This window comes from Scophthalmus maximus, chromosome 14 (genome assembly GCF_022379125.1).
Source record: "Scophthalmus maximus strain ysfricsl-2021 chromosome 14, ASM2237912v1, whole genome shotgun sequence".
NCBI classification, from domain to species: domain Eukaryota; kingdom Metazoa; phylum Chordata; class Actinopteri; order Pleuronectiformes; family Scophthalmidae; genus Scophthalmus; species Scophthalmus maximus.
The window spans coordinates 16,039,238-16,054,356 of NC_061528.1; the positions used below are offsets into that span (position 1 = coordinate 16,039,238).

General features: G+C 45.2%; 1 protein-coding gene across 5 annotated transcripts in view; it reads left to right on the plus strand.

The window, feature by feature from the left end:
* Positions 1-2,805, plus strand: part of myo1b (myosin IB) — a 59,651-nt gene extending 56,846 nt beyond the window's left edge. For all 5 annotated transcript variants that reach the window (XM_047337035.1, XM_035604596.2, XM_047337034.1 and 2 more), the window contains 3 exons: positions 119-271; positions 955-1,085; positions 1,372-2,805. In XM_047337035.1, coding sequence (XP_047192991.1) covers positions 119-271; positions 955-1,085; positions 1,372-1,504 — 417 coding nt within the window. In that variant the 3' untranslated portion in view covers positions 1,505-2,805. The remainder of the gene's footprint in view (positions 1-118; positions 272-954; positions 1,086-1,371) is intronic.
* The last annotated feature ends 12,314 nt before the right edge of the window (positions 2,806-15,119 follow it).

Below are 15,119 nucleotides of genomic sequence, written 5' to 3' on the forward strand. Positions count from 1 at the left end.
ACGTGTCTGGACCAGTTCATTTTGTTTTGCTCTTAACCCACTCTCCCATATCACTGAACATAAAAAAACACAAAAAACATCACATTGTCACGTCTGTCGTCTCCGCTCCGGTTTGCAGGGAACAGCTCGGATCTTCCTGCTGACCAAGAACAGCGTTGTCCTGGCCGACCACAAGACGGGCCAGGTGAAGGTCAGCGTTCCTCTGCCAGACCTCAGCAGTGTGTCAGTCAGCACACAGAGCGACGGCTTCTTCGCTCTCAAGCTCAAAGAGGTGAGAGGCGCCTGTCGTGTTGTGTGTAGTTTCAGCGTTACTACCGATTCACCTCTGGTCTGGTCTGCGCTCGTCTAATCCTCGGCAAGGGCAAACGAAATTGCCGAACTGTTCCTTTAAAGCCTTGTGTGATTCTGCGGTTGAACAGTTGTGTACCTTTGCCGTTAGTTTACTTCGAATGTGGATGAATGCGAAACCCAAGAGTTTACTCAGAGCCCATTTTCGTAATGGCGGAAGTGAACCCTGCGGTAATATACCTTCCGCTAACTGAAATAGATTCACTCCATTTGCCTGAATGAAATTGTACTGTTGGTTTAAAGGCTCATGGGAAATCTCTAACCTCGGGAAGTGCTGATTCAAACCTTTTTTTTAATTTTTTCCCCCACTGGTTTAAGCTTTTTATTGAATTGAGACACACAACAAGTAAACATTTTACAAGAGTTAAGTTTTTCCTGTTAACCAAACCCCAGGCACCTGGCTGACAAAAACACACACACAAAAACACACATTCAGGCACGCAACTTACACCCACACGTGGAAACACAAAATAACTGACAAAGACGCTTAGAAAGGCCAAGAGATACGAGAAGAGAGCGATGACATCGCCCCCAAAAAAGTACAGAAGTGTGAAGCAGACAGTGGACGTTTTTTGACGCCAGTTTCATTGTGTTGTTTTACGTCAGGGGGCAGCCTCAGCCGTCAAAGGCGACTTCTTGCTCAGCAGCGAGCGCCTGATCGAGATCATCACCAAACTGCACCGCACCGGGGCCACGGCTGCGGACGGGGAGCAGCTCGACATCGACATCTCAGACGAGTAAGGGAGAGCGTGCACGAGCTGAATCGGTTCATTACAGGTCAAATGGTTGCGATGTGTCGTCCGTCCGGACGGTGTTTTAACGGTGTTGGATGACGTGTGTGTGTGTGTGTGTGTGTGTGTGTGTGTGTGTGTGTGTGTGTGTGTGTGTGTGTGTGTGTGTGTGTGTGTGTGTGTGTGTGTGTGTGTGTGTGTGTGTGTGTGTGTGTGTGTGTGTGTGTGTGTGTGTGTGTGTGTGTGTGTGTGTGTGTGTGTGTGTGTGTGTGTGTGTGTGTGCGCGCGACAGGTTCCTGGTGCAGTTCAAGCACGACAAAGTGTGCGTGAAGTTCGTCCAGGGTCTCCCCAGGAACGGCAACAGCGCGTCCTGCAAGCGCAAGAACAACCGCCTGCTGGAGGTGTCGGTGCCCACGACAGCGTAGTGCACCACCCCCCCTCGACCCCCTCCCCACCTGCTTCCAGGGCTGCCCTCGAGTGCTTCAGACTGGGGAGGGGGCGCTTAAACACAGAACCACCACCCACTCCAAAACTCTGGTCTCGAGAACCATCACCCCCATTGCCCACCCTGAGCCCAAACAATGACAGCGCGGTTATTTGGCTTTCTGTGTCGTCGTTTTCTACCTTCAGTCTCTTCCTGTCAGATTTACTGTGGCACCACTATAGCTGTAATCATGTGCCACTTTCTTTTTTGGCAAAGAAAGCCTTTATCTAGGTTGCATGCCACAGAAATTTGGTCAAATGTTTCACTGGTGGTTTCTGTTTTGTAAAACTGGGGTCAAGAGTTGAAGATGGATGAAATATAAAAGAGAGAATCTCGGTGGAGCACGAGAGACTTCCGTATACCAGTGAGTGATGTTGATGATGATTGTTCTGCCAGTATGGCAAGTCAGTCTTCAGAGAAAAATGTCAGCGTAAGAGCTTTGCGACAAGCCGCCAGCCGCAACTTGCCTCGACTCATCCGGGGGGTTTTTAAGCACACGGCTTAAAAATGTGCGATGAACAGGGGAACGTGTGTGCTCGGCCTGTCGAGAGTTAGTTTTCTCTGGAGAAAGTAAATACTGCACTTGTTTTCACCTCGGTGTAACCAAAAGAGGATGACCTGAAAGTGAATTTGATTGTATAATGTATTATTTTTTTCTATATATTTTCTCTCTGACAGGAAAAAAAAAAAAGAAAAAAAAAATAAGAAGCACAGTGGGCAGTTGAGAAGTCAAATGTAATTTGCTAGATTATTGTAAAAACCACTTTTGTATCTACAATTCCTACGTGCCATTGAACAGGTCCCACGACTTGTCACGTGTCGGTGTACAAATAAAAGACAAAAACATACAGGTGATTGACCCCGTTCGCTTGCCACTGTCGACAATATCGAGGCCAAAAACGATTAAATGCGGGGGCATATCAAGCTATATGGTGGCCATTATTTTGAAAGCACTGCGCGCGTGATCAATTTTCCATTCCCTCTGCAAGCACAGTACAGTTTGTCATCAGATCAGTTCCAAGCAAAGAGTGATTGTAAAACTGAATCCATATCCTCAACACGTAGAATAGTCGTGTATGACTCAAAGAACCTCCTCTCACTCCGTGTGGGACTCCATTCAAAGAAACTGACAAAGGCAATATAGACATTCCAGTGGTAAATGAAATTATTAATACCGATATTTTTGTGTGCAATAAATAAAAATGCTTTGTCTGAATCATTCTCTTTTCGTTTAAAAACAACCGAAACCCCCGAGAACCCTCAGCAGTCGCCCTCACTGTACCACGAGCTGTACATAGGCTCCTTAGGTCGCAGCCCTGGCATGGACAAAGGGTTTCTTAAGTATCCTAATTTTAAATTGCTGTGTTTGTGAAATTGTTTTTTAGGCCACTGCAGCTTGACTTATTGTAGTGCTTGATCCACTCTTAATGTGCTTCTTTTCAAGGGGAAAGACCAAAAAAACGATGTGCACATGACCATTGATTCTTTGCTTATCTTGAGAAAAATCCGACAGCTTTTACAACTTTTCCTGGTACGCTCGTACTACAAAAAACCCTTGGTACGCATACTGTACATGTAAAACGCAAGCCAAAAATATGAGTATCAAAGAAAGCAAAAGAGTGCTATATTTTCAGGTATGTTGACTTATAATCATCTGTATTTGGATGTGCTGGTAGTGGGGTTTTGTACTGTTGGTTTCCAAGTCAACCGGTTGTTGTTTTGCTCTGGCGACTGTGCGAGGGTTAAACAGCCCAACGTGTTCTAGTCATTAGTTCTGCAATCCAGAGGTATCTCGCTTTGTATGTTTGTAGTTTTTTCAAGTGACACACACACACACACACACACACACACACACACAAAACACAGGGACTTGAGAAATCACTTGTTGCTGTCCCGTTTGGCTGGCTCTGCACTGCTTCCGCGCGGTTTCGCTATAAGCTGACATCCCCCCTCGCTCTCTTCTATGTTTTTCGTATTTCAACAGCGGCTAGAGCTGCAAAAAAAATTGGTGTCTGCATTCTTGTGTGCCTATGATGTTAACCTGTGCTGATGAGAGACGGAACACGAGGATGTTTCCGCAGAAGTCGATGTAACATTTGCAAGTAATCTCTTTTTTGTCTTTATTTTTTAAATTAAATAAAAATCGGTCATAAATAAATGTCGTTATTCTGTGATGGTCTTTGCATTATTATTTCGCCAATGTGCCAGTGATCATTTGTCTTTGAAAGGGGTTGCCAATATTTTTTTGCCAAGTCATCCGCAGCTGCGAGTGACACTTCTGGCTCTAAATCGATATTGAATGAAGGGAGCTGAATGACTCAGAGCCTTTTTCAACAGTCTTTCCATGCAGGTTGCTTTTTAGAATCGGACATCATTGCATCGCATTATTAAATCTCACATTAATTTAAAGTGACCCGTGTTGCTATTTATCAGCAGTACCAACGGGCTGTTGGCCGGGCCTTGTGGGTTGGTGGCACCGGGGCTGCACGGCCAGGCCTTGTAGTCAAAGCAGCTGGCCAGATGTTTTCCATCGCATCTGGGGGGGAAGAGCTGTCCCGGGGTTACATTCCGCGGCTTGGGGAGAGCTGCCGGCAACAGGTCTCCGGGGAGCAGCCCTCAGATTGAGCACAGAGCGAGTAAAAATAGCCCACCATTTTGGGCTGCCCAGTATACCCGGTTCCCACCGCTCGGCAGGCTGGGAAAGGAGGGAGGAGTCCAAGCGTCCCCGTGGATATTCGAACCCACAGTGGGAGTGCAAAGGAACCGTGCGGCCTGCAATCGCATCTCCGGCGAGGCCCTGTTGTGTTCATCACAGCCAGCACATCGGGGAGCCCAGAGTGGCACCTGCCTGCCGGTGACACTTTGTTGTGCGACAGCTGATCCACGGCAAAATAAGGAATGGTGCGATTTAATATCGTATGCCAAAATTATAACAATTATTCAAATAATATGTATTCAAATATGCTTTGTTTCTCTTCTCTTTGTTGTGATGGAAATTGAGACTGCCAAATTGCGAGGTGCAATTGAGTTCTCCTCTCAAAAGAGAACTATTAATGTTGTTTGTTTTTCTGAAAGGTGAATTTTACATTCTCACCCTCAGAGACTGTCGGGGGGAGGGGGGTGGAAGTGGAAGAGGAGCGCAGCTGCTTCTGAGACTGAGTAGTCTTTAGTGACATCTTGTGGAATTCTGATGACATTACAATAAGAAATGATGTAGATGATATTGCAAGGATGCAGGAGGAGGATATCTGACAGAAAACAGAAAAGTATTTTTAAAAAGTCTTTTAAGTCTTGATTAATACATTAGAATAGAGAATGGAGTAGAATTCAAAATAAACATTTAATATTAAGCTTTAGTTAAAAAAGACTGAGGAACACACATCGTCACTTTCATCATTCATTTTTTACATTCAAAATACACTGTCCTTTCTATTGCACATTTTCAATTTCTTTAGTTCTTCTACACCGTGCGGTTTTACCTTACTCTTACTTTTGCACTATTTAGAATTTATTGTTTATGTTACTTATCTTATATATGCTTTTGTACTATTGCACTGTGGGTCTGAGATAAACGGATTTTCAATTCCTCTGTATGTCTGGAACATATTGCAGGATTTGACAATAAGGTTGACCTGACTTGACTTAAGGTTTGTCTTGTAAGAATATGATAACATTCTACACATGAATTCATCGTTATAGGTTTGAAGTTTTCTTTTTCTTTTTTTTCTAAAATAACCTTAACCTTAACTAGGCAGATGGAGTCAGCCAGCCCACCTGCATGACTCTTGGGGGCGGGGGGTCACATCCTGCTCCAAGTATGATCTCCTCCAATGGACCGGAGTGCCGCTGACAACGAAGGCAAAGTGTACAGCAAATATGAAATTTAGAATTACAAAACCCCGGCAGCGTTTGTGTGATGTCACATTAGCGTTCCGTCCACAGCGCGGCACAATAACAACGAGTGCTGGGATGAAAATGCAACACGAGAGCTGACACGTCACCTGAAAGTCTGCTAAAGTGGACCGAAGTGTTGGATTCACCAACTCCTCCTCCTTGATCTGCTGAAGTGTTTTGACACTTACAGCCTGCACACACACGCGCACACACACACACACAGTTCACAGTTTGTTCTTAGTTCCCTTGAAATCATTACTGTCATACTGTCAAGTAACTGGTGGAGAAAGTGGACAATGGTTGGGGTTGTCTCTCTCCCTCTTCCTCTCTCTCTCCCTCCCCCCCCCCCCCCTCTCTTCCTCTCTCTTTCTCTTTCTCTCTTTCTCTGGCAGTAATGAATGAGTATTAAATGACACAGTGGCTGTGACACAGAGCCGTTGCCTTGGGGATAAATGCTGTCTGAAAAGTGCTGTGTGCCTCGTCGCCGCATCAGAGCCTCTACCTCATGGTAGCAGTCAAGACAAACAGCGGCCTGCAAGAGTGTTGCCTGGGATGCCGAGTTCTCCATTCCTGCGCATGTTTGTTGCATACGTCTCTTCTAAGTACGGCTGATTGCTATCTTTGGTGGGGGCCGACGTAATACATTTTGCAAGGTCGCTTAAGGTCAAGTGCACACAGGTTGCCAAAGCTCCACCACGGCCATTTTTAAACAGGACACAGGGCACAAACAATGAAGGTAGAGACCGGTGGGTTCATTCTTTTATCATGCCGGCGGCAATTTTCGATTCTATCGCAGGCAATGCCCCCCGATGGAAATGGATGATTTTTTTGTGTGGTTGTAGGTTATAGCACTAGGCAATTGCAGTAGGAGTAAATCCAACTTTTGGCTCCAACGATAACTCCGCCTTAAGAAGCATCTGGTCGTCCTCTTGGCAGTTGGCCGGGAAGCTAACACATCTGTGAAGACGTCAAGGTCACTTAGGTGTGTTCAATGCTGATGCGAGACCATCCCTCAAAGATTTAAGAGGATTAGAGCTGTCGATATTTAATTCATTAAACTACCCATCAGTAAGTTACACGTCAAGCTTTATGCTGCATCAACATCATACACCCCCAAATAATCCACATAACATTAGGAAACTACAATTCGTTTACGACCCTGGATTAAGATTGGTGTTCCCCACATCCTGGATTTACTGCCACCTGAGGTCAATGAGATCAAAGATCAGTGTGAACTAATGAATTTCTAAATTAAACATGCAAACCCCCCCCTCTCAGCCCCCCCTCCTCCCGCACACCCCCACCCCCTCTCACCTTTATCCCCTTCCCAACCTTTACTTATTCCTGCCATTATTTTAATGTTGCATATTATTAGAGATGAAATCTTCATATATAATATCCATCCGGCTGGACAATGAGATGCAGCCATATTGCCCCCATACTGTTGTGATGTTAGTGCCATATTGAAATACTTCTCTGTGACATGTTCTTCTCTCTGTACGCACGCACGCACGCACGCACGCACGCACGCACACACACACACACACACACACACACACACACACACAGCAGGGACTGCAATACCACTGGCTCCTCACCGGGAGGAGCTGGTGTCATCCATTTCCCCAGAAATTTCTAAAAGAGATCCATGATTCTCTCATTGAACCAAATCACATCACAAGATGTATTTGTCTGTTATAGTAAAAAAAAGTTATTTCTCACACATTAGTTTTTTTGCCCTTGTGCTGGAAGTGAGTTAACAATATTGAGCTGTATCGAGCTGTCACGGTGTCAGGGCTGATTTCATTATTGAGTCAGGGAGTTTAGGATGTAGATGTCAACACGTTGGACACCAGCCCGCTGATTTACTCTGGCATAAATCCATGCTCTGGTTTAAATGGAAACAGCCCTCAACGCCGGGAAACATATATCATTTAGAGGAAGTTTCCTTTACCTTTTAACGTCGCGGTGGTAAGGCTCATTTCTAGTATTGTAAATAATTCCTTTTGCGTCTCTTTGTCACGTTGACCCATGTTTTTTCGGACCCAACTTCGGGTCATCGGGAGAACGGCACATCTTGCAGGTAGCTTTTCAAAAAATGCTTGACTGGCGACGTTATCGCCATTTTGGTCTCTGCAACAAAACATAGATGCAGCGGCAGACAACAAAGACAACCGAAAAATGAGGTGCGAATGGAGGCGGACAGGGTGGACACTCGGGGACCGGGGACCGAGGCGCAGGGTGTTATGTTACTGCCCCTGGCGGCGTGTCGGTCGGCCAGTCTGGAGGGAGGGTCAGGGGCCGGAGGAGGTCTGATTAATGAGTGTTACTGGGTGGTGGAGAGTTTGTGTCCCCACTCACCCTTGTGTCACCGGCACACACTCAATGGCTTCATCAGTTCGGAGCCATTATCATGTCAATGGGCGAGAGTGGAGGGAGGAGGGGAGTTAAGTAGTGGGAGTGGAGATGGGGCTTCTGCTGCACCATCTGTGTGAATAGCTGCACATGGGCGAAGCGGGAGCTAATCACTTTACTCATCTGCCGTGTCTGCAGATGAAATTATAACGGTGCACATTAGGGGCTTATCACTAATATACTAACGTGTTGCACATTTCACACGCACGTGCTGTCAAATTGCCCCGTTTGTGTTGAATCGCTCTTCACACACTATATATTTGCGTATATGGAATATGAAATAATGAAATGTGTATAGCTCGGTCGCAAATTGAAATGTTGACCCGATGATGCTGCTACAGTGAAAACTTTATAGAGGTTAACGCACGTCATCCTGATGGGAACATGAATTAGTACGTACGACGCCATTCGATCTTTCAGGAGCTTGCATAAGAACCCCCCCAGAAAACCCCGCCCCCAAAGTCAGACGGGGAGTGTGGGGAACATGACTGCTTATAAAATAAAGTTCTGACAGTCCATCTCGCAGATATGTGAATAGTCTATTTTACTGGAAAGGTGCAGATTTCGTCCTGCTGGTGTAAATATTACCAGCAAAAAATCCAGTTGTGGCTACACCGAGCGGCCTGCTCACGCTGCTGTCCCCTTCCTCCGTCTTGTAAGAGAAGACACAGTTCACTCGCATGACGAAAGTTTGAGCAAGTCATAAATCCTCACTATCTCGCTGCTCGTTTGTCACCGCGCCTGTGAACGTCATCACGTCTGCGTGTGTGTCTGTGTGTGTGTTTGTGTGTGTGAACATGTATGTCTGCGTTCACGTGTGAACGCGTGCAGCTGTGGGGCTGATATGGATAAGCAAATAGCTGCACACACATCATTAGGTGCTCATTGACAGACATTAGGGCAGGAGAGCGGGCCGCTGAGGAACCGAACAGGGGCTTACGTGTGAGCAATCTTTTGAATTTTCCCCTCATTCAATAACCCCAGAATGAGCGGGCGAAAAAAGCTGAATTTTAGACATTTTTTGCTTTTTATTCAGGCCCTTTAATGACACTTTTAAATTCAACTCAGATGCTTCCTGTTTCCCTTGATGAGATGTCTGAACATCTTGATTGGAGTCCTCGTGTGGGCAAATTCATTTTTTTTAAGGACACAGTGACACACCACCATCATGTCTCGCAGCTGTCAATGCGTGTTGGAGCAAAAACCGAGCCGTGCGGCCGAAGGAGCTGCGGATGTGCCAATTGTGTCGAGGCAAAGATCCGGGAAAGCGCCGCGTCCTCTCTCCGCCTGTAAGTGAAGTGGATGAAATCTGTGTTCACTGTCACTGTGGGGCACTTGGCATGAGGCTGCAAAATGAGGTGAAAAAGGGGCTCCGAATGCACTGCGTATCACGTGCTGGACAGACCTGCGAACTTGGCAAATGTATGTGGCACATGGTATCAGCTCTTGGAAACAAACTTGAGCAACGGTGAAGGATCTCCGGCGCTTCTGCGCCGTCTGAAACCCCTCGAGGCCAAACGACACGGCCTGCATTCCGGGCATTCGCATCTGGCGTTCATTATTCGTCTAATGAGAAGAAACGCCTCGTTTTCATTGCGCATTACTGTGACTGATCAAATCGCTGTGACCGCCGTTCGACGGGCAACGCGGCAGCGGCACGGCAGAAGCGCCGGGAGATGCGCGGCAGAAGGGTCGACCGCCACGACACCGGGAGAAGGTGTAAAGTAAGGGCAAGGGGGATCAATTAGGGAAATGAAATCTCCTCTTCAGCGCGGGGACGACATACATCAAGACGTGACAGCCCCTCCTCTAAGGCCTGTCGGTCCCGCCTCTGTCACAACAACCATTTAGAGCCAAGCTAATTCCCCTGTTAACCTCCAGATAGCCTCTGTCGAACACGTCCTCCTGCTCTAAACGAGAAACACTGGGGATGCAAAACGCGAACACTGTTTGTTCTCTATGTGCATTCGTCGCACAGCATTAAAAGGAAGTGTCTTTCTTGCACAATTAGGGGAATGCTTTAAGCCCAGCACTCAGAACATATGGAGGACAGACTATGTCCGTTTTCAGGAGCCTATCTTGAAATTAAATTCAAATGTGGCCTTTTGTTTATCAGGCGTTCATATTATTTCACTACCTGCAGCATTCTTTTGCTGGACAGAAATACCCATGGTGCGGACTGATCTCATCAGCTGACACACTTGTTAGTCCAGTGAAGGCACACTTTTAATAAGATGGTTAGCCTTAACAGTTATTTCAAGTCTGAAGGACTATCACTTCTCTTCAACTAAAGTCGGCATGCCAGCCCGTCCCGTCTCGTTCCCGATGGTGAGTTTCTGAAGTAGCCTTGCCCAGAGGTCAAATCATGACCCCTTGTCTTGTAAACCCGACAATAGCTGAAGTTCTTGACAAACAACCACCACCACCACCACCACCACCAGCCGCTCTCGGCGAAGAAGAAAAAAGGGTTACATTCACATTTATATCTTCCTTCCGCAATAAAGGTGTGTTTCATCAAAATTTGTGAGGTGCAGGGGGAGAGAGGAGAGCAGAAATAATTAAAAAAAACAGGAGAGATGCAATGACAGTGTCAGGTGGGTTGGTTATAAAGAATTATATGTGTCTCTTTATCGCCTATACCCCTAAACCTCACACACACACACACTCACACACACACACACACACACACACGCGCGCGTGTGCGCGCGGATACATGCACGCAGGACTGGTCTGATTAAACCCCACAAACATGGATTGGTGGGAGTGTCCGTGGACCACAAGGCTAATTGAACTGTCGCCTCTCTGAAAGGGATGGGCACGGGAGAGAATGATGAGGACTAGATTAAACAAGCAGGGCTAATAGTTGGAGAAAGATGCACAGGAAAGGAAAAGAAGAGGAAGACGGGGAAGCGCGGCTCTGCTGACGAGTAAAAGCGGTTCGGCTTTAGCGCGGAACAAAGAGGTTCAAGAAGGAAAAACGTGGTCATAATTCATCCTTACACGGCCTGTATCGTTTGAATGATTGCAAGATGTGTGGGATTCCCCTTTACACCACTGTAGTTTAGTTATTTTCAATTTCTCTATTGTTACAATTGCGAGGTTATTAGACACCAGGGTGGTAACGTCAGTCAGGCGACTGGGTGGTCCAGTCGGAAAGACCTCGGGAACGAGTGGACGGATTCAAGTTTAGTAATGATGCTCAACGTCCCCCAGAGGATGACTCCTACTGGCTCCTCCTCCATCATGAGGCCTCTTATTGTTGTCGGGAGTGTATCTTCTCCACAGGTGATGGAAGGATCGCCATTGTAATTTTGGGCATCTTTGACAAACACAGTGATTAGCAATAATTTGGGTGATCCTTTTGACTGTTGCTCTATAGTGCCACAACGGAAAGTCAGCGTTGTGCACTGGGTATTTCCAGAAATCTCAGCGACCGTGAGAACCTGCGCGGTTATGTTAACATTATGACGCCACACTTTGGTATTGGCATTAGGCAATAGTTCAATCTATGATCCAAGACTTTCTCTTCCGCCAAGCACCAAGCAAAAATTCTTACACCCCTTTCCAGAAATGACAATTCCCTGGGCGACCTGCACTGACATCAGCAGCTGAGTGTGGTGCTGTTCAAATTGAATATGGATCTTGGAGGAGTTCGTTGTGCTTTGAATCTATCTGTGTGTTCAATAATCGTTTTTTATTTTTTTACATACTTTTATTTTTCTAACGTTTAGAAGGGGAGATCACTTCATATTGATTGTAAAGTCTCCTCCCTTTGACCAGATCTCTATACACACATGCGACGATTGAGGATTTTCTCGTCAGTAGCCCAGTGTGCAATGACGTCTGTGGCTTTGGTTGCACCTTGATGATAGAGCTAGTTATTTAATCAAGTTGATCAACAAAAAAAATCAAGTTATGAGATCTTTTCAGCAGTTTCACAGCCTCCCTGTTTTTGTGTTTAATGGAGACCTTGTTTGAGCATTAGGGGCAACCTGAGCCCACAGAGCGGTCTGGGAGTCCCACAGAGCAACAGATGTTCAACTGCTCTCGGCAGCCAGCCCTCGGCCGCCCCGTCGCTGCCCCTCTCATTGTGCGTTAACCAGCTCTACGTGTGTCTGTCTCCTCCTGTCATTCACAGACTTCTGTTTAGGACTAATTAGCTACGTGCCCCCCCCCCCACCTCTCCTCAATCCCTCTACTTCTACCCCCGAGACCTCATCTCATTCGACTGCCATCTCTCTGTTTACTGTTGGAGGTAATAATCATCCCATCTCCACTCTCCTCCTCCCCACTCCCCGTCTCCCCCTCCTCTGCTCCTCCTCCGCTCCTCCCCGTTGTCCTCCTCATTATGTCGCGGGTCTCAGTTGTGACGGCCGCCATTAATCAACTCATTCTGGACGCCGTTGAACCTTGCAACCCTCGACACCCACCCCGGCTCAACCAGGAAGTGTTCTATTCCTGCGCTCCATTAGGCCGACCAGAGTGAAACATGACAATACAAAGAACAATGGAAACCTAGAGCAGATATTAGACGCGATTCCACAATAGGACACAGACATGTGGGAGAACAACGGGCCGTATTATTCTCTGTCTGTTGGGGATTTTCGGGGATTTTCCTTTTGCTCTCCTGGGATATAGAGTCATATTTTGCTTTACTGACACAGTGGCCCTTGTCTGCATCACATAAAAAATTGAATATGAACTGTGTGATTAGTACAAGCACTAATAGAAAATATTGTTGTGAATGATAGCTGGCATTGCATGACCAGTAAAGTGAAGTTTAACATGTAATTGTAAATGTACCCCCAATTTCTGTGCGCACGATTCTGGAGCGGCGTCGACTTTTTTTCGCTTCCCAACCACGGCTGGGTTGACAGACGTCGCCCACTGACTTAACCTTCTTTTAAATTTGTATATGAATGGAGGCAACATGAATGGTTCTTTTACTGCTCGGGGTAGAGAGGAGCAAGGGCCCGAGTAGTTGTTCTGTGTCTCCCAGGCTCAGCGGTTTAGACTCAGATGTTGTCATTGTTGTTTCTCGTCGGTGTCGGCCTGTGTGAGTGTGTGAGGGAGCCTCTGCGTGCATTCTTTTTCGAGTCCGTGTGTTAGGTGGCGTACAAAAGCCTGAAAGTGGCGAATCAGAGAATACTCGCATGTCATCTGTAACACAGCAGTGAGCACACATGCGAGTAAGTCTTTCCTGCCCAGTATCTATGTCACATATGGGAACACGATAAAGGACTCTGTGTTCCCCAGGTCTGTATAGCACAGGATGGGAACCAGAGCTGAACCGCAAACTCTGTATTCATTTAACATGACATGGGTTATTATGAAAACCCATTATGGGGGTTACCTGTTCCCCAGTGGAGCTCAGTAAAATATAATAATCCTACACCTGAGAAAACTTATCAAATAGGTCAGGGGTCAGTAGTTAGGTTTTGAGGGTCTGGGATGAGGGTTGTTGCGTTTATGTGGCCAATATTTTAAAACCTTGCTTCTAAAGAAAAGGATAATATTTTAAAATCTGGGGAACAGAGGACCCTCGGAACACATACTGGTGCAGTTAAAACAATTAGAATACCGTGAAGAAGGTTTTTCATCAGTTATTCAAGAAAGTGACAATTGTGTATAGCCCAGACTCACTACACATGAACTAAAATGTTTCAAGCATTTTCCTATATTTTATTTCAATAATTACGGACTTCAGCTAAAAAAAATGAAACAGATCTCAAAATATTTGAATAGTTTCATCACGTAATCATCGAAATTAAAACAAGAAAGGGTTGACATTTGTATCTTTATATAAATCTAGAAGAAAGGAGACTTTTTAATTAAATTAAGGGGGTGAAATAAGGTAACTTTTCCACAATATTTGAAATATTTTGTAGCGCAGCGGGACTTTCTTATTTTTTATTTTTATGATTAAGGCCTTCACCATCAAATGGCATTGATCCACAGTGTTTCGAATCTTTAATCAGACAAGCCGTAGACACGTCAGCCTCACCCAACCTGATCATTCCATCCTCACACCAGAGTATATTACCGTGCAAAGTATCGGGTTATGACCGCTATCTCTTTGTGAATCGAAAAAAATGCTTTGTGCATGGGTTAAATGAACACAAAGACTCTTTTGTAAAGGGGTTGTTAATCTGGCAATAAATCACAATTACGTTATAAAACCAAACCTAATATCTCAGTGGTGTGAAATTTCAAAAGCTGTGTGCTTTATCTTTATCTATGGGACCTTGTCTCAATTGATGTGATATTTGTGCTCGGATACAGCAATCATTGTCGTGACATATTCTATGAACTTTATTAAATGGTGTGATATATCGTTTCTCACCCTTATCTAATGGAGAACAGATCACACAGTACTAATTATTTTACTGCAGGCTTCTACAGACGCTTTTTTTTTTTTTTTTGCCATGGCTCATCTGACAAGGGCAGGGGGAAATAACAGCCACAATCGCCAACAACTACGGCGTTTACGTTTATCATAAATAGTGTCATGTAGGACTTGATAACCTTTGACCTGTGATTTAATGACTTCCTCCTGCTAAAAGACCAACAGTAAAGGAAATAAATCTTTCATAATAGAGGAAAGATTATCTTGTTTAATGCACAAGTTTAGTCTGTGATACATTGATTTAGTTTCCGGACAGTTTATATATGCATTTTGTTGTATGAAAGTCAGATTTCCACAGCTCTAAACAATAGATTGTGTCGGCAAAGTAATGACAACAGAAGGAGAATGATTAAATTGAAGAGCATCCAGTTTATACATCTTTACTTTTGACCCCAATATGGTCTACATGAGTAGCCCATCCCTTCTGGTCACTGTGATTCATAGTAATGATAGATGATGTAACTTGTAAATTAGTAACATCAAAGTCTATTACATATGTGTGTCTGTGTGAGTCAAAGGCAGAATGAGAATATCAGCATTTATTTTAGTTTGTAAGAGCTGCTCATGCCACAATAACATGTTCCATTGGAGGAACAAATGAAAAACTTCTCTTTTCTATGTGGTGGGGAAATATGACTTTAAAAAAAGGGAATATCAGAAAAAAACCTTCATATCATGATACTCAGGTAATCATTTACCTTGATGGTCACACACACACACACACACACACACACACACACACACACATGCGCACACACACACACACACACACACACACACACACACACACACACACACACACACACACACACAAGCACGAACCCATTGGCCGTTTAGTTTA